This window comes from Falco cherrug, chromosome 3, assembly GCF_023634085.1.
Source record: "Falco cherrug isolate bFalChe1 chromosome 3, bFalChe1.pri, whole genome shotgun sequence".
Lineage (NCBI taxonomy): Eukaryota > Metazoa > Chordata > Aves > Falconiformes > Falconidae > Falco > Falco cherrug.
This window is the reverse complement of record NC_073699.1, coordinates 77,245,439-77,264,434: the sequence shown is the minus strand read 5'-3', so window position 1 is coordinate 77,264,434 and position 18,996 is coordinate 77,245,439. Positions and strand designations below refer to the sequence as shown.

Genomic DNA, 18,996 nt, shown 5'->3' with positions numbered 1-18,996 from the left:
AAGTTGTGAACTGACATGCACAGCAGCACTCCTTTAAAAGCACAGGCTCGTAACAAATTCACTCACAAGGCATATTACAGCACAACTGTAATTGCAAGAGAGAACTCAGCATGAAAATGCAATCCTAACTCCCTAATGTCAGCCACACAACATCATTCCATGATAAATTTTCCAGCATCAAGCCAATTTTTCTCTTTAGCTTTTAAATTTAATAAATTTCTAATAGGAGACTCAGTAAATCAAATAAATTAAACTTTCTGATTAAAATTACACCAGAAAAGCATAATAATAGAGCATAAGCCTACATTTAACAGCCAACAAAGTGAAACATGCTGCACTACTTTTAGCCATGCATATAGCTGAACTAAAAGCTAGCATTTGAGGGTTTAGGTATTCAATAAATTTCTGTGTTGTAAGTTACAATAATTCATCAACTCTCATTTCTGAAAGCTTAGCAAATGACCCAATATTTCTTATTTCTACTGAATAGTGAGAAACAGATTATTTTAAAATAAACAAGACATCTTGCTTTGGAGATCAAGCAATAACAATCCCAAAGCCCTGTAAAAAACATATATAGTTAACTGGCTGGTGCAAGAGGTATAATTTCAGTGACACCACGGAGAAACTAGTTCTTTATCAGTTAATGTTATGGCCAAGCACTTCCCTATACTGCAAGAAATACACTGTAGAGGAACCTGGGTAGCCTACTTCCAACAATTCGTAGCTGAAAGCAACTGACAAAGCAAATTAACTTAAATTGACATGGACTAGGATTTCATCCCATACTAACTTGGCAACAGCCTACTTTTTTTTTTCCTCCTTAACTCTTTAGAAGGATGTTATATAACCTTTCCCACTGTTCTTCTGAATGGTCTCCAAAGGCTTTAGCTACACTAGAGTGTAAGAATATTAATGGCCTCTTTACTATCACATGTCCATCTCAACAACTGACATAATGGAAATAAAGAATAAAAGATACTGCCTACTTTTATTAAAATTAAGCTACTGTAATTACTGCACTGAAACTAGAGTGGATACAAATTCCATGCTAAACCAAATTGCCTATTTCTCACATCTCCTTTGCACTTCGTAGCATCCCTCACAAACTGAACAAAATGTTGTCTCGCCTTTAGACAGATAAAGAAAAATTGCCTGCTTTCCTTTATACATAGCTGTAACTACAGTATAACTTCTTTGATTTCAGCATCCACTTTTGGGTTACAGTGGTAAATTTAAAATGCCAGATTTAGACACATCAAGGTAAGTCTGAAGGGTTTCAGTTCTCTTTAAATTGCCAATTGAAGGCAAAATTATACCACAGAAGTATGCAGCGTTTTGATTTTTCTTTTAAATTTCAGTGTTGGAAAGTGTAGGATTTATCAGCATGACTGTATCACCAACGTTACTGAAAGTTTGTTTCCAGTTCCAGTTGCAAGTTGAGAGAATTTGAAAATCTGTGACACTTGTTTTGGCTTTGGCATCATTTCTTAAGAATGAACTCTTTCTTACTACTCAGCTCTTTGCAACATTTATATTGATTTATACTGAAGGATGGAATTCTTTATTTACACAGTTCACTCCCTTTTTTTTTTCTCCTATCAGCAAGTTAATCTCTACAGGAGAGGTTTTACAGATGAGCTCATTTAACAGCTCACTGCTACTGGAAGTGGCAGTTCATTCCCTTCCACCGCCAGTCAGACAGTCCCACATCTGCTGCACACCAGCTCCAACATTCACGGAGCTAGCTCAAGCTCCCCACATTGATAAAAAAACTATCCAGAAAAAAAGCAAATGAAAAAAACTAAACAAGAGTTTAAGATCTAATTCAGTTACAGCTAAACCAGCTCACACAGGTAAGATGGGCACCAACAAGGCAACTGAAGCATATGTCACAAATGGGGTAAGCAAGAACAGCTCTTCACTGGTAGCAAAGCTTCCAAACAACCCAGCCTTCAATGGAATATTGCCCCAACAACTCAACAGCCAGCAGCAAACACATTTCCTACCTGCTTCATGTAAACCACTCCACGGTAAACATAACAGGGAAGACTGAGTAGAATAACCAACAGCTTCTTTCGATATGTGCCCTGACAACCTTCCAAAAGCTTCAGTTTTTAACAAGTCAAGACCTACCAAATGGTATTGTTTCAAATCTTTCATTTTCTAGTTGTAGCTCTAACTTCTCCCTTTGCCATTTTAAAGTCTTTTTTTCCAGGCTCCTCCTTCCCACTTGGAAATCATACAGCAAAGTTTTTCATGGTTTGGTTTGTTGTGCTGTTTGGGTTTTTTTTAATTCAGATTTAAAACTGTTTGACAAAACTATGTATTCAATTCCATTTCCTATTTTCCAGTTTGTTTCAGGGTTTGAATAAAAAGTCTTATTTTACCATTTCCCTTTAACACGTAAAAATAAAGTTTTCATTTGGAAATAGAGATTTTCTATTGCAAGAAAAACTAATGAAAAACCTTAAAAACATTGACCAAACATTCACATGCCACTTTCTCAAATTTTTAAAACAGTGCTGCACTGAGTGAAGCTGGTTGAAGACGTGAAGACAGTCGTTCATTATTTCTACCTCTTTCTCCTCAGTGGTGATGCAGGCTGGCGAAGGAAAACAAACCCATGGCAGAAGTTCAGCAGAGCAGTGTTGGACTTGAAAAATGAAGTGACACAAGGCATTAAACGCCTCAATAAAAGCCAAACTGTGCTTGCCATTGTGAACATCAGAGTGTTTTCCTTATCTGTCTGTTCATTTGAAAAAGTTTTCTAAACAATAAAAAAAGACAATAAAGGGACAGGCGAGGACTTACAAAAATGTCATTCTGATTCCAGTTTTCAGAACCAAAATTAATTCCATGTGGCTTTACTGTATATTCCTTATTACACAAGAGGAAATATCCTGTGATGTGCAGAGTTTTGCAGAATGAAGAAAGTGTAATTGCCTTTCATTTAGCATGGAGACAGTCTTTGCCAAACAGATAGAAAACCAGGAAAAAAAACAAACCCAACTGATCACACCTACAACACTAATGCCCACCTCAGAGCAAACTCAACCACCTCTTCCCCGCATTAAGGGGGCTGTCATTTACCTAAGCTGGTAAATGACATCCTGATTTTTTTTTTCTAAGTGAACACAAGTAAAGGATAAACCTGACAAGACTGGGTTATTCCTTCTCCTAAGTCCAAACGACTAGAACAGCATACCTTTCTGTTTCTTCTAGAACCCCCAACTGTGAAACATATCCATGTAGGTATGCCTGGCATTAACACACGCAGACTGCTAAACCATGTGAAACATATCCATGTAGGTATTCCTGGCATTAACACACGCAGACTGCTAAACCATGTCAAACAGAAACCTAGTGTTTACTGAGACCACCCCTTTTTGAAGGGACAAAAGTATGAGCCTATAACTAGAAACTTGGGGCAGAGGGGAACTGATCATCAAAAATCAATACTGCCATACACAGGTTAAAAGTATTTTTGATGTGCCCTGAAACATTTCCTACACTGTGAATTAAAGGAAATCTATTACATCTAAGATACCCAGAAGACTGCAGCTATAGATGTTGAAAATGGTTCTTCTTCAGTTCACTTTTCCTGTCTTAATACAAGTTATTTATGAGAAACTCCGTTAATAAAAATGCTATTGAGACAAGATTCACTTGTGGAAACAGGCTTTTCAAAGCACATAAAATTCTCTCCCTGCAGACAGAGTACCACTCCTCTGACATGCTTCATGATGACACTTTCTTAAGAGATGGTTCCTCAAACAACGGAACTTCTTTACCTTCTCGCTTTATTATACAGAACACAGTTCAAATTTTGCTGGACAGTTCCGTAACAATCATTCCTTTCAGAGGTCGTAGAAAATGTAGTATCACTGTGTTCAAAAATTTAAATACCAAAAAATAATTAACATAATGTAGTATAGATCATTAGGCTCAAGGCTAGAATCAGCTTAATGCCTGAGGCTGCAGTTCCTGTGTATAAATCTAAACAAGCTCCTAAGCCTTTTCAAGAACACATCACACAGCAGGTTCTCCCAAAACTGAAGGTGGGTGTGGAAGGGAAAAACAAAAGCAGAAAAAAACCCTACTATCAACTCAGTCTTTCCCTGCCCCTCCCCATCATGTTTTTAAATAGGCCACATGTGGTCTCTACACAGTTTATCTCTAAACCAAAACCTGTGGTTTTGGTAAGAGGTGTTTACAATCAGTACATGGCTGTATGATTTATAAGCTATAAGACCAAATAATGAAAGGATTACTATAATCAGCAGAAAGAATACTTAAGGGCTTTTTCAGGTGGTTGTTTTTTGGTGGGTTTTTAGGGTTTTTTTTAAGCTGGATAGATTTAGGAACCTAAATTTCTTATTACAGAGCAAGCCTGCTCTAAGCTGGGGGGACCTACCTGAAACACTCAAAAAATAGAAATTATATACACCTCAAAAATCAGAACTGTGTTTTTATCATTTATAGTTAATCCAATATTATAGTCAAGCTTACCCCCTTCCTTTGCTAGAAGGGAAATTGCCCCATCAGGTGAACTTGACAAAATGTAGATGCTTTTTTGCCTCCACAGGTGATATTCAATAGCACTGTGGAAGACAAGCATCTTGGAGCCTGTGACCCAAAACATTTGCCAAGGAGCACGTTTGAGAATTTCAGTCTGCAAGGGTTAGTTTAGGGACTGCTGACATCTAGTGCCAACACAGATGGAGGGTTCCCTGACTGATGTCTTTGATAGCTTCCCTGACAGGGAGCAGACAGTCCACTAGCCAAAACAAACACCTACTTTGACCATATTCCAATGCAGTGGTCACAGCAAATGGTGTTTCCAGATTTGCCCAGCACCGCAGTGAGAAAAAGATTGATTAGGTCCTCTAATTGCATGCTAACCGCTAGAACATGAGTTGTACCTAGCACAGTTAGAAATACAAAAACAGACTGACACACACATATGAGTACATAGTTCTGATCCTGACCAATAGCTGTGACAAACCAAGGAAGAAAGACTGGCCAGCAGAGAAAGATTTTGACAGCCCCATAACCAAGTTCACTCCAGATAATTCTGCCAATTATATCATATTTAATTTACTAAAATGAACTTCAGAGTCAATGTAAAGCAGCTGTGTAATTTATGTCACCTGCCAGGATCTACAAACTAACCATTTTCTAAATAAATATGAGCATGTGAACCCTACCAAAAATAAAAAAAGAAAATACAACCAATACAGCTGGCATTTCCTGTATAGTACTCTAAGTGTAAAACATCAGGCTAAATGGAACTCTTGCAATAAAGCAGAAGAGTTTCCTGTACCTTAGATACGGCACCAGATACAAGCATACCTCCTATAAAACTAGGATGACAAGACAGTTCAAGTTTAGTCTTCAGAAGGTATGCTAACTGCAAGTGTAACCACATTGAAATTGTCAGAGCAGATAAACATGTAAGGGTATATTATGCCTGCTATGAGATAAACTCTCCCTTCCTACAAAAAAAAAAATATACAGAAAAATGTTCACCTTCCCTATTATCTGTGAAGTTCATGTAGAGTGCATGTCCTCTACGTAAGACTTCTAAAACAACCCTAGAGAAGGTCAGAATCAGAGCAAGGAACTCATCTAGAATTTATAACCAGCTCCTAGCTTTAAGGCCCAGAAGCATACTACATTTCTTGAGCAAGTTTCTTCAAAGACATTGCAAGAACTGTAAAGCAGAAAGGGAAGGAAAAGGAGACCGTGGGAACGAGATGCTTGTAGAATAGCTTAAGATCTTGAAGTTTTTCTTCAATGCAGTGTTTTGCAATCACCTATCAAACGGTCCTATCATGGAGGTATCTAGGATTCCCAGTTCCTAAACTGCAGGTGTGACTGAAGAACCACAGACAGGAATATAGCTATTTCCAAACCTTAATTCATCAACACCATGAATGGCTTTCCTAGATTTGAAGACAACAGTACAAGAAAGCTCAGTAACACACTGGTGCCAAGATAACAGTTTACCATGTCATTATCACATGCAATTGCTGTATTTTGAGAACATTTCTTTCTGGAACTTAAAAGAATGTCTGTCTGTTTCATGGCCTAGTAGATACCATAAAAATACCTTTAGCTAGAGAACACCAAATTGGTACCCCAAAAACCTCATAGTTGTTCTCAGTCAAATTCTAATGATAGGCATCTTCTCACTTCTCTCATACAGCAGAAGGAATGAGAAAGGGAAATGACAACTGTGCATGTTTTTCCCCTCTGTAAGCAGCAGTGCCATCCAGGTGGGGCAAAGTTCCAAACAAGAACAAATACATTGTACACCTCTGCAGCCCAAGGCAGGCTCACTGGTACCTGGAGCACAGACATTCATAGCTCAAAAGATTAAACTTACCACAAACAACTGCACTATGCTAGTCAGATACTAGTCTCACACTTAAAACAAACCATGCTTGCTTGTCTTTTTCATGCTTTTAGTAAATTCTATATCGTATTCTTGGCAAAAAAATATTTCTTGCTAAGGGGAAAATCTACTTATATTAATAACATTACTGCATATTAAAGTATTTTGAAACACAGAAATCTAGATTGGCTTAGTGGGCTGCTAAAAGAAACAGTGCAAAAAATGGAATTACCATTACTTCTGCATATCACATAGAGTATCTACAAACAAAAATAGTTATAATCTTCATGCAAGATAAGATACAGAAGAAACCGTGAAGGATTCACATCCCAGAGAAGTACAATGGAGCAAACTGACTTGTGACAACCAAAATTCCTGTGCAACTAACAACAGAACTTATGCATGAAAACAGAGTCCTGCAATATAATATGGCAATTAAAGGGCTTAAAATGCTTAACCGAGGTTAAACGAGATACTACTAATGGGTCCACCTCGAGGCTCAACAGCACGAAGAAAATTAAACTATCCTGCTACAGGTCTGAGATAATAAATATTCATTAACAGCAACATTCAAAAAAACTGGACTAGGTTAAGGTTATTTACAAAGGGAAGTCCAGTTTCTTTCTCATCTAGCACCCCAGAAAGAGACACCGGCAGCTTCCTTAAAAAACTACTGTAACTGGTTTGCTTAAGGACATCTGTGGTCAGTTTGACACGAACCCAAAATCTTCCCAAGGAACTCAGGTCTGAAGAGTTCTGGGAGCTTACTACCTTTTGCCCAGTTAAAATCTTACAGCACTTCAATGAACACAAGTATCACATCAGAAACATTAGTGCAAAACAGAAGTATCAGGCACTGCTAACCGAAACTGCACTGAGCGTGCACATAGACCAGTGCATTACAACCATAGTTACGAGGTTAAATCAGTGCAGCTTCCTTTAGTACCCATATACTCACCCCATGTAAGCATAGCTTAATTAACGAAGTTTGAATAAAGGCCTGGACTTAGCCAAGTCAGTTAGTGTAGTAATATTGCTGATCTGTTAAAAATAAAATAGGCCAATGCAAAGGAAAGTAAACTTTATGACAACTAATCAAATCTTCCCACCAGTATCAAGCCATGCTTAGATTCTTGTACCTCTCAGCTGAAGGTAAAGATGGTTGGGTTGTATCTTGCCTCTTCATAAAAACAGAGAGCGTGTCTCTGTCTGTCTACTCAGTCTTAATTATACTTCTGAAGACAAAACACACCAGAAACAGATCTCCCCTGACACTTTCCAGCATATGACATCTCAGAATAGATAGCCAAGAAAATCTCTTCTTCCAATGTTTACCTTCGAGTGACAAAACACATTCTCCACTCCATCCTATTTATACTAGAAAAAGCTCAAAGTGTCCTTTGTCAGAGCATTCAGGAAAGCTCTTGCTTCTGGTACACACCTCCAAAGTTTTGTTTGAGATACCAGCATGCACCAGCTCCACTAAGGGAATAAAACTAGTATTCAAAGAACATGTGTAATTCAAAATCAGAAGCCTGCACAAGCTTGTTAGTTTGTTGGGCGACTTTTCTTGACAGTTTCTCTCTCTTGTCCACATAAAATCAGTTTTAGGTAGTTCTTCAGTTTTATCTCCACATATAAAACCACTAAACCAAATGTGTATGTCATTCTCCACTCAAGGGGGAGGCATCGTTTTGTTTGTTTAAAAAACTAGAGCAGCTTAAAAAAAATAACAAATCCTTGACACCAGGCAATTTGAGCATGCCTATTGTACATCAGTATTTAATAAAAGTACAACTTACTGTTCCTTCTGTGCTTTCACATATCCATTTACTTAAGATATAATTAAAAGTGCAAAACCCACTACATAACGAAGTGAAAATGAGTTCTGCCGGAGGTTTTAACTAGTTTACCTACTGAAGACAACAACCGGGGAGTGTAGTCTGCCAGAATCTTTATTACCTTAAATAACATCGCTAAATTAAACAGCTTCACTTTTCAACGTTCAAACTGTTTGCATCGTTTGATACATTAAAAAGAAAAAAAAAATACACTGAGAGACAAGCCTTAAGGTGCCATCCCCCCCCCAAGTTAACTACTCGCGGAGCTGAGCTGCTACTTCACAACACTTACTACACATTTCACACCTCCACAGGAGTCGGTGCTTGCTCAGCACCTCACCTGAATTACCTCAGGCTTCACAGCACCCCAGCACCGCGCAGGACTGAACTGGACGGGACACAGCGACCGAGGCAAGGCTTCTGCTCCAGCTGCACCCACGTGATGACAAAGGACACTTCCCCGCGCCCCGGGTTACAGCACAGGAGCTTTTCCCCAAGTTACTTCACACCCGGTTTCCACAGCGCAGGTCGGCTGTGCCCCGGTACCCCCGTGCCCGCCCCGGGGCTGTGCGCCCCCGCGCCCCAAGTCGCACCCACGTGCTGCCAGGGGAGTTTCTGCCTTCTGCAGCGGAATAAAATACAAGTTTCTAAAAAATAACGAAAAGGCGCGGCGGTGACTTCAAACAGCCGCCTCACCTCCGGGTCCGCCACCTTCCCGCCCAGGCAGCCCTCCCTCCCAACCCCGCCGCGCAACAAGTGAGATGGCGGCCCGCGGCGCCGGCCCCCAGAGCAGCCACGGGCCGCCGGGCGGGCAGGCGGAGGGCGGGTGCCGCGGCCCGCCAGAGCAGGAGGGAGGCCGGGGGCACATCGCGCCCCGGCCCGGCGGGCCCCCTACACCCGGGGCGGGGAGGGGGAAAGTGGCGCCCACCACCGCCCCCCCAGAGGAGCCCGGCCGCCGCCGAAGCCCCTTCCCGCCCGAGGCGGGCACTCACCCACTGGCTGCTGAAGTAGTCCAGCCCCTGGCAGATGAGGCGGGCGGCTTGGGCCAGCAGCACCTGCACGCCCAGGGAGCTGCCCAGGCAGTACAGCCCGTAGAGCAGGGGCCCGCCGGCGCCCAGCAGCAGCAGGAGCCGCCGCCGCCGCAGCACCTGCTCGCCCAGCGCTTCCACCCCGTAGTTGGCGAAGCAGATGGGGAGGAGGAGGGCGGCCAGCAGGACGGGCGTGCGGGAACGGTGCAGGCGGCCGAGCCAGCGGCGGCCCAGCGCCGTCAGGGAGCTCTTGAAGGGGTGCAGGAAGGTGCCGCAGAGCACGGCCCAGAGCAGCGGCCGCAGGAAGGCCTCCAGGATGAAGTAGACCAGGACGGCGGCGCCGCAGCAGAGCCCCGCGAAGAGCAGCGCCCCGGTGTTGTAGAAGGCCTGCTTGATCGGCTTCTCCAGCCGCGGCAGCGACATTCCCGCCGCCCCGCCCGGGCCGCCCACCGGCAGCCGCGGCATGGCCGCCGCCGCGCCCTCCGCCCCGGCGGCACCCGCGCTGGGGGAGCCGCCCGGCCGCCGCTTCTGCTCCGGCGAGCCCGGAGGGACGGCGGCCGGAGCCGCCGGGGGCTCTCCGCTGTCAGCCATGGCGCCCGCTCCCTCCCGCGCAGCGCCGGCCGCGGCTCCGGACGCCGCTGCCAGGGAGCGACGCGCAGCTGCCGCCGCCGCCACGGGCGAGGGCGCGGAGGTGGCCGGGGCTGCCGGGGACTGTAGTGCCGCCGCCAGGGCTCCGGGCACGGGCGTGCGCCCAGCCCGGCAGGGAAGGGGAGGCGCCGGTGGCGAAGCGTTCTGGGAAATGTAGTTCTGCGCAGGGAGTGCCGGCGGCCGCGCCCCCCGCACGGCGGTGGGGCCTGCCGGGGCGGCGGGGGGCTGTCCCGGCACTCCGTTATCCCGCCCCCGCCGCTGCCGGCACCGCCGAGCGCGGGCCGAGGCTTCCGGCGCCCGCGTTACCCTCGCTGAAGGCGCCGGCCGAGGGCTGGCCCTTGGGGAGCTCAGCAGCTCGTTTCGCGTCCTGGTCCCCATCCCGGCGGCACAGCCCTGTCTCGGCTCCGTTAAGCGCTCCCGCTCCCACTGCTGCTTTAGTCTCTGGAAGCAGAAAATACCCGGAAATCTGCAGTGTCATCGCAAGGGGGAGAGCAGGGCTGGTTAGACCAGCTGGAGAATTTTGCCTTGTCTGAACACGTTCTGGCATCAAATTATTTAACAAGGAAACCTCTGCGCTTTTACTGGGAATTAGCCCCACTGTAGTTGTTCTGCCTGGTTATTTAGACCTGATGTTTGTGACATTATTTTGCATATTTTTTTATTATTTTTTTTTTGCAAATGTTCTAGAGAGGAGCTAATTTCCTGCATCTGGCATACACCAGACCCCTGTATCCACGCAGGAGGGTGACAGCTAACATTTTACAGGTGGTCTAAATGCCCCTATAAATAAACATGCTTGGCCTGAGCAAATTTTGTGAGGGCTGGAATCCATGACGTTTGAACTAGCTCAGTGCTGGCACTGTGCTGCTCAAAGAGTTTTCTTTCACACCTAATGCAACCCTTCAGCAGGGACTAAAGTTACTGGCAACGCTACCGTAAAGCCCCCAGCACTGGCATCTTTCCCTCTCTTCTGAACAAGAGTTGCAACATAGCTTCTATAACTTATTACAGAGGTTGCATGTAAAAAGTATATAGATATGGAAATTTGATTTTTGGTTTTGTTGTTTTGGGGGGGGGGTATTCTTTAGGATTTTTGTAATTTCATGGTAGATGTCTGTCCACCAGGATTTTGGTGGAGCATTTCTTGCACAATGCAGATGTCTAAAGCTGAAATTACCTGGACACACATTTTAAACTTGTAAAGTGGGAATACAGCTGTTCATAGCCCAGCTTTTAAACAAAACAACAGAAAGAAAACAATCTATAGGCGAAACCTATCCCTATCACCATCCCAAGCAGAAAAGGTAAAGGTTTTTCCACACTCTTCCGGTAACTCTTTTCCACCCTACAGCTGTAGGTGGGGCTGGGCCCAGCGGGTTTCCTAGAGCTTTTGAACTGCAGTCCCGACTTGTCCACGCTGCAAAGCCTTCCCTGCCGTGCTTTTGAAGGTCCCTCCTGGCTGCTGCAGCTCCTTGTTTTCCTTTGCTGAATAGATCACATGTAGGTTCGACAAAGGGCTTTAATTTCATGCAGCAGAGGTATTTATAGACCCACAGGTACCTCGTTTGATCCGGACAGTCGTGAGCCATTACAAGCAATTTTCCATATGAGAAGCTTCTATTACACCTTAAAACAATACTGTCACTCACTGCTCTTTGGTCAGACAGATCTGCCTCCTGGCGGGGTGTTGAAATAGGTAGAAGTATTCGTTGCTACCTGAAACTTTTTTTCCTTCAGCTCCTGCACAGCAGAGGAAGCATGCCAAAAAGATACTCTAATGGCTCATTATAATACATTTGTTGCATTAAAGTTCAATTAGCAGGTGTCAATTAAGATTTACATGGGTGGCGGGGGGGTGGGGGGAGTGGAGTTGGGAGCAAATCCTTCTGTTAGGTAAACAGAGATGCTGGCAAATCTAGTCTTCATAGGCACATCTTTATTCCTTTGATTTTTTTTTTTTTAACAGGCTCTGGCAGTCATGTTCTTCAGGAACAGAAATTAATATCACCTCTTTGACTTGAGTGAAGCTATAAATACTGATTTACATAAGCTGAGGATTTGTTCCCTCCTCTAGGAAACATTTCCTTTCCATTTCTGTTCCACTATTCATTATAAGCAACTAAACTTATTTCTGTTATAGAAATAAAATTAAAAAATACCCAAACCACAAACAACAAAACCACGATGCAATAAAATAAAGATTTCTAACTCATGTCTTACTACAACACAAACACTTAAGAACAGGGACACAGCCATAAACATTAGAAAACAATCTCTGAGGTGACAGCTGAGAGAGGATGTATGATATTCACAAGACATACCTCAAGCTATGAAAACTGAATTCCACAACAGATACCAAACAGTGACTGCAGCCTTAACAGCTGGTTTTGTTTAAGATCTGAAATGCTATGTGATTTTTAGATTAGATACCCATTTAGGTATAAATTGCACTAATACATTGTGGTTTAGGCATTTTTATGGCCATAGATAAGTAGTGCACCTCAGGATCCTATATTACCAGAAATTCTCCAACAGTCTTTTTGCAAGTAATTCTTCAGGGGTGAAAAGGACAGCAAAGGAATGCTTTTGTGTCAATGTAGAAAACATGTATGTGCCCAAAAGTACACATGGCAAGTATTAATAGTCCTTGGTGCTCTCCCCTATAGAGGAAAATATAAGAAAAGGTATTCCCTATTAAGAGAGAAGCTTGTAACTTCTGTCTGCTGCTACACTGGCACCCATGATTTTGCGCATGGAACTGAATCTTTTTGAGTCTCCTTCCAGAGATCCCAGGCACCTCTATTTCTTATTTACTCAACATGCAATGAATGCATCCCCAAGGTACAAGCTGCCTTACATGTGATACCTAAATACTCAAAATACTGGGTACTGAGGTGGCCATGAAGCAGAGAAAACAGACAGCGCTGACAATAGCAAGTTAATAATGATTTATACCTGAAATAACTACACGTAACTATGAAATAACTCAGTAATGAAGCCACAAGGTGTCAGCACTGGCCTGTGTATTAAGGAAATAACTCACTATACCTGCTAGAGACACTTTTTGTTTGTTTTAACCTGTTACTGAACATTTGTGAACATCCAGTAGAGGTTAATCACACTTCATTAATTCACTTCAGTTTAATGACAAAGTCATATCCTCTTCAGGTGAATGAAAAATACTCAGCATAAACTACTATAGTTTCAACAGTAGCAGAACCAAAGAAAGAAATACATAATCTTTAAATTTCAGTCATTGTTGAGGTCATTGGCACATACATTTGAATTTTGGGCTAAAGAAAGAAAATTCTTTATGCAAATCAACTGCTAAAATGAGATGACTCCAAATTAAATGCCATTTGCAAAATAGGGGTAAAATGAAGACCAGCTCTTAGGAACACCAGCTCTGGTTGTACCCAGTGATTATAGCAGTGACTGACTTTACTGCAGAAACTTCGTTCAGTATCTTAAAGTACATGGCATTATCAGCAGTGCTATACTTGAATGATTCATATAGAAGACTATGACTCTTGTTCAGTTAACAAGGGGAACGAAATGCATGGTTGTAAGGCAAAGCAGTCGGTAGCACTAACACAGAGTTGTTCACTCAGTGGACTCGCATGCAAAACAGCACCAGGAAGACCTTGGGAGGACAAAATCCAGAGCACTGTCTTGCAGGGTTAGCCCATGAACAAGAGTTGGACATACAGAGATCCAAGTAACAAGAACATTTTGGCCTCAGTCAAGTTTGTGACGAAATGGCTTACCAACCTGTCAAGTGTCATGTGGCAGAAGACAAACAGAATATAATATAAGGCCTTCTACTGAGTATATTTAAGGCCTTTATTGACCATGGTCACTTGGATAGTGTGCAAGTAGCTGACACACATGAGATTCATTCTTTCTTGCAGCCTGCAACTACAGGGCAGCAATACTACAAACAAAACAAACAGAGCACACAGTGTAAAAAGTACATTTCTTGGTGCCTTGAGGCAACTTTTTGCAGTACACCACCAAGGAGCTAAAACAGCTGCTCAGACCTGAGAGATCTCAGAAATTGAAGCATCCCTGTTGGAGAGACTTCTACAGCTGCTTTTGCTTGCTGAGTATCACGGGACTTCCTCCTCTCTATTGCCAATCTCTAATATAATTTCATTTTCTTCTTTTCTGCAAAAGCCTGTTGTGACTGCTTCAGGAGTGACTCTGCCTGGCCAAGCAACAGGGCAGCAATGCCAGCAAGTAAAGAACACCCAGATTTGTTACATTGGCAACGTGATGATAGTTGCATCCAATAGGTTACAAAAACACAGCACAGAGATTACCACAGGAACCTCTACATTCTACTTACTTATAGTAAGTGACAATTGGGTTAATACTTTATTAAAATACAGATGATTACATTTATTTACAGCTTCACTGTTATTCAGATGGTGAAAAAGAAAAAAAAATATGTAGTCCCCCACATCTGTTAATTTGCTCCTGTGACCAGCCTCATTGACTTAAATGGAATTACTCAGGGTAATAAATTTAAGCCCATGGCACAGGATGGAGTTGTTAACACAAGGCAGCAGCAGCAGCAACTTCTTTAGCCTCACAGAGATTTTTATTTTTCCCCTTTTACAAATGCCATACCACACATTTTCTTAAACTAAAAAGGCATTTATTGTAACAGGTTTATAAATATTGTTGTCTGTCACTGTCGAATAGCTAACAAGGCTCACTTGAACACCAACATGTAGTATAAAACACACATTACAAAGCAACATTTTAGGGCATGCACTGATTGTAAAGTAGTCCCGTAGATAACCATGATTTCATTATGTATTCATTCAGTGTTATTTTCCTGAAAAGACTAGTGCATAAATACAAAGAATTTGGAGGATTACTTCTGGACTACGAAACCCCAGTTCTGCACTCCTATCCAACCAAATGCTCATTGACTTCACGTGGGTGCTAGGTACTGGCATACAGAACAGAGCCTAGCATAAAGAATGCAGAACACCAATTAACAATATAGTTACAAGTTGCTTATTTGTACATTTTCTCTATGTATTAATCTTGAGAATGCTGAACAAAGTCAAAAGTTAAGAGGTGACATTTCAGCTTCAACCACTGCACTTCATGTAATACAAAACAAGTAGCAAGAGTTAACATAGTTGCAACAGCCTGCTTACTTGCAAAGAGTTTAAAGCAAACCAGACCTCCGAACACATTAATCAGAAATACAAAGGCATACTAGGCATCTGTTTTAACCTAAACAGAAGTCATGCTGCTTCAAATATGCTAACAAAATATATTTTGCCTAAATAAAGGCTGGGACATCACACACAAATATTAGGGCCCCACCATTTCATTTTTCTAATGAGTTAATAGGTTTGGGAATTTCATCTTTGAATCTGTGTCAGGACTTGAATGAATCTTCAAGTTTTAGAGAGTATCTATTGTGGTAGTTTTTACTAAGTCAAAGTTTATCATTGGTTTCATCTCACCAACTGAAAAACTGAAGAAGTAGTAATTGCTTTGTACATGAACAGTCCAATATTTCAGAAGCAAGTATCGTATTTTAGGCTTAAATAATAAGGTTTTTTTCCTCCTAGATTTAAATATGGCATCTGTGCTTCCTTTCCGATTATCCTAATACCCTATATGACAATATTTTCTTGACTTATTGAATTTATCTTTGCTTTATCTTGTCTCGAAAAACAATTAAAATAATACTGTAAAAAGACTAATGTGAAGCTAATTTTTATACTGAAGAAGGTGACAGAAGGTTAGTATATAAAAACTGCAAACATAATACCCTAGCACTTAATATTTCAGGTTTCTATATATTCTTTTGGATCATTCTGCCTCCCAAAAAATCAGCTAGGAGTCACAGAACATGTAGGATTCTGTGTTTTGTCTTCTTTTGTCTCCAAAGCAGAGTCTAGCTTTCTGTTTTTAAACTCCCTTATACAGTTCTTAGACTTACACACACACACAAATACCTTCAGCAAAATTACATTGCCTAAATATTAATTCTTGGGAAAATATTTTTGATTTGCAGATGTTGTGAGAAATCCGCAAGAATATTTGCATTCCTTGGCACACAACTGAAGTGTTCCTTTATTTAGTCTTCTACTAATACCATATTATGAAACTGAACTGAATGTCTAGGCTTAAGAAAGATGTGAAACTAAATTAGGCAACATGTTGCAATCACTAGTTGCCATAAAATGTTCTCTGCTGCAAGTAGGCATTGGAGCCATAAAAGACTTGCAGCTGTTCGGCACTTTTAAAAAATCCAATTACTACTTTAAAAATGTAAACATGAATCTGAGTATCATTTAGACACAGCTCAGAAAAGTACCGCTATCAGGTAATTCTGTAACACTCTAGTCTAGAAAGAGCACAACACTTTTACAGAAAGTTTCCTAAGAGCGCCACACAAAAGTTCACCTTGTAAGGACATTCCTAAATAGCCTCTAATTGCAGATCAAAACGAGCCTAAACGGAGCAGCAGCTGTTCTAAATATGGTATGTGAAGTCCTGCACACGTTGGTTTGAAAGAACATTCCTACTTAGATAACACAGAAGTAGGGCAAAAGCAGTTGTGAGTGCCTATGAAGCTGTGTCAGGGGAAGTTCTGATTGGACATAATGGAAAAGATTCTTCACTAAGAGGGTGGTCAGTCACTGGAACAGACTCCCCGGGGAGGTGGTCATGGCACCAAGCATGTCAAGAGTTCCAGAAGCATCTGGATGACACTCTTAGTCATATGGGTTAGTTTTACGTAGTCCTGTGAGGAGCAAGGGGTTGGACTTGATGATGGGTCCCTTCCAATCTGAGATATTCTATGAGTGCAATTCAAGCTACTTAGCAATCCAAGGAGAAAAAAAAAAATTAAAATCTGCCCCTTTCCTTACAGCAGATTCATTGCTGTTGCCAAGTCAAATCACAGATTTTTCAAAGCAAGTAATCTTTTAAGTCTGCTTTTTCACACCTATCAACTCCACAAGCTGCACACGTCCTCCTTGACATTTCAAAATTACACTGGTTTTGCTTCACTATCTGAGCCCAAATTAGATAAGTTAAATAACCAAGTTCAAGGATATAATTTTACCAAACCCACTGTAAAAATTAAAAAAAGAAAAAGGAAGTTACCAAAATTATTATTTCATACTAATAAAACAGGTTTATGAAAGGGAAGGTTTACCTAGATCTTATTCTGTACCTGCAAAAATCAGATACCTCAACATAAATTACACAGAAATAACTAGATATGAAAAAAGATGTGAAAAATTGACATATGGTGCAAAAAAAAATCTTTTCTTTTGATTAGTTTTTGTGCTCAGGAAATCAGAATTTTCTTTAAAGCCTTCCAGTCAGATCCATGTCTATGCTGGACAGGTTGTGGGACAGCTGCATTAGGCCCTAACACACTAGTACAGAAATACTGATGATGAAATTTTAATTAAAGGAAATAGATAAATGTAAAATGAAAGCTATGAAGATTTAGAGCCCCCATCTTTTGATACTCAAACTGCCCCAAGAAGACAGTTTGTAAAATGGCCAGTGAGCAGGTGCTTCCCACAGCAGCCAATGCCACTACTGCCTACAGGGTCTTGACAGGTTTTCATACCTCTGAAGGTGAGGTCAAGCCTCTACCTCTTACCTTGGGTTCTGATGGGAGTACGTATCTTGTGGCATAGTCTGACCTTGTGCCCACATCAGCCCTTACACAGCTAGGACCTGCATAAAAGCTAAATTCTCATTAGAGTCACTCCGTTCCTTCTGTTCACATCAAGTAAGTTACTTGTGATTAAGAGTCCAGATGTGCTCTGCCACACGCAGACTCATGCAAAAATAGGAAGTATGCCAAAATGTTAGCCCTTCCTTGTCATTCAGCCTTACTACCAGTCTTTCCATTCTTCTGTCCCAAACTACTTGAGGTCACCAATGACCCACTGTGTAACATTCAAGCAGACTGCTTTACCTGTTCATTACACACTGTGGAGTCAGGGTTGAAATAGAGGATGCTAATTCTTATGAGTTATGCACATACACAACTCCATGAAACAGTGAAACAACTGTAATATTTAAACATGTTTCCACTTCTATCATAAATCTAAGGCTCTATACAAAGTTATACGTTGTAGAAAATATTAGCACTCTCACAACAGTTATCTCTGAAAATAAGTGATATCAGACCTTTTGTAATTCTCTGAAACACATTTCCTGCTCCTAAAGATATTACCCAATACTTTTGTTTGGGGAAACTCTTTGGAGATGTTAAAAAAAAAAATAAAAGGGTAAGGGGGGAGTATGCCTGCTACATATCGGTGTGGCAAACCCATGAAAACATAGAGTCATAATAATGCAACTTAATGCTACTAAAAGTTATGAATTTTGTGTATAAGCTTTAATTTTGCCTCTAGAGTATGGCATGGTACTAACTTCCAGTGGACCCAGGAGAGATCACAAAGACCAGACAGAGGATCTGTTCTCTAAGAGGATAATAATTTGCTTCTCTGCGTATGTCTGATGCATTGGAGGGATGGGAAAATGAGGACAAGACAGACAAAAAAAAGGGAGGCCAGTGTCTTCCCTTAGAGCAGTCATTTAGTTACAGATTTACTCACAGAACTGGAGTATCATCAATGACACAGATTTCTAATTGTAACATAGATAATGACAGCTGTGTGTCAGTCCTCCTTACCTACTAACTCCTCTTCACAGCTGGGCTAAGACTTCTCAGGATCACCTTGCTAAATAGCATAAGGCATCTGTGAAAACATGCACAGGACATAGGCTACTGACAAGGATCACAGTACTTTTTGGAGGAAGACTAGAACACCATCCACAGTTCAGCAAAAAAAATCAGAACGCTTTGGTATGGAGGGGATCTTACAGATCACCTAGTTCCGAGCCCCCTGCCATGGGCAGGGGCATCTTCCACTAGACCAGGTTGCTTCCTAATATCTGATTAAATCTACCCTCTTTCAGTTTACTCATTCGCCCTTGTCCTGTCGCTACATGCCCTTGTAAGAAGTCCCTCTCCAGCTGTCTGGTAGGCCCCTTTAGGTACTGGAAGGCAGCT

At 41.8% G+C, this 18,996-nt stretch overlaps 1 protein-coding gene across 3 annotated transcripts in view; it reads right to left on the bottom strand.

The window, feature by feature from the left end:
• Positions 1–10,023, bottom strand: part of TMEM245 (transmembrane protein 245) — an 87,260-nt gene extending 77,237 nt beyond the window's left edge. For 2 of the 3 annotated variants that reach the window (XR_008731311.1, XM_055704463.1), the window contains exon 1: positions 9,234–10,023. Coding sequence is in view for 2 of the 3 variants with exons in the window: in XM_055704463.1 (XP_055560438.1) it covers positions 9,234–9,860 (627 nt within the window). In the remaining variant the exon portion in view is untranslated. The remainder of the gene's footprint in view (positions 1–9,233) is intronic. The other variant, XM_055704462.1, reaches the window with a different exon arrangement.
• Between the last annotated feature and the right edge of the window lie 8,973 nt (positions 10,024–18,996).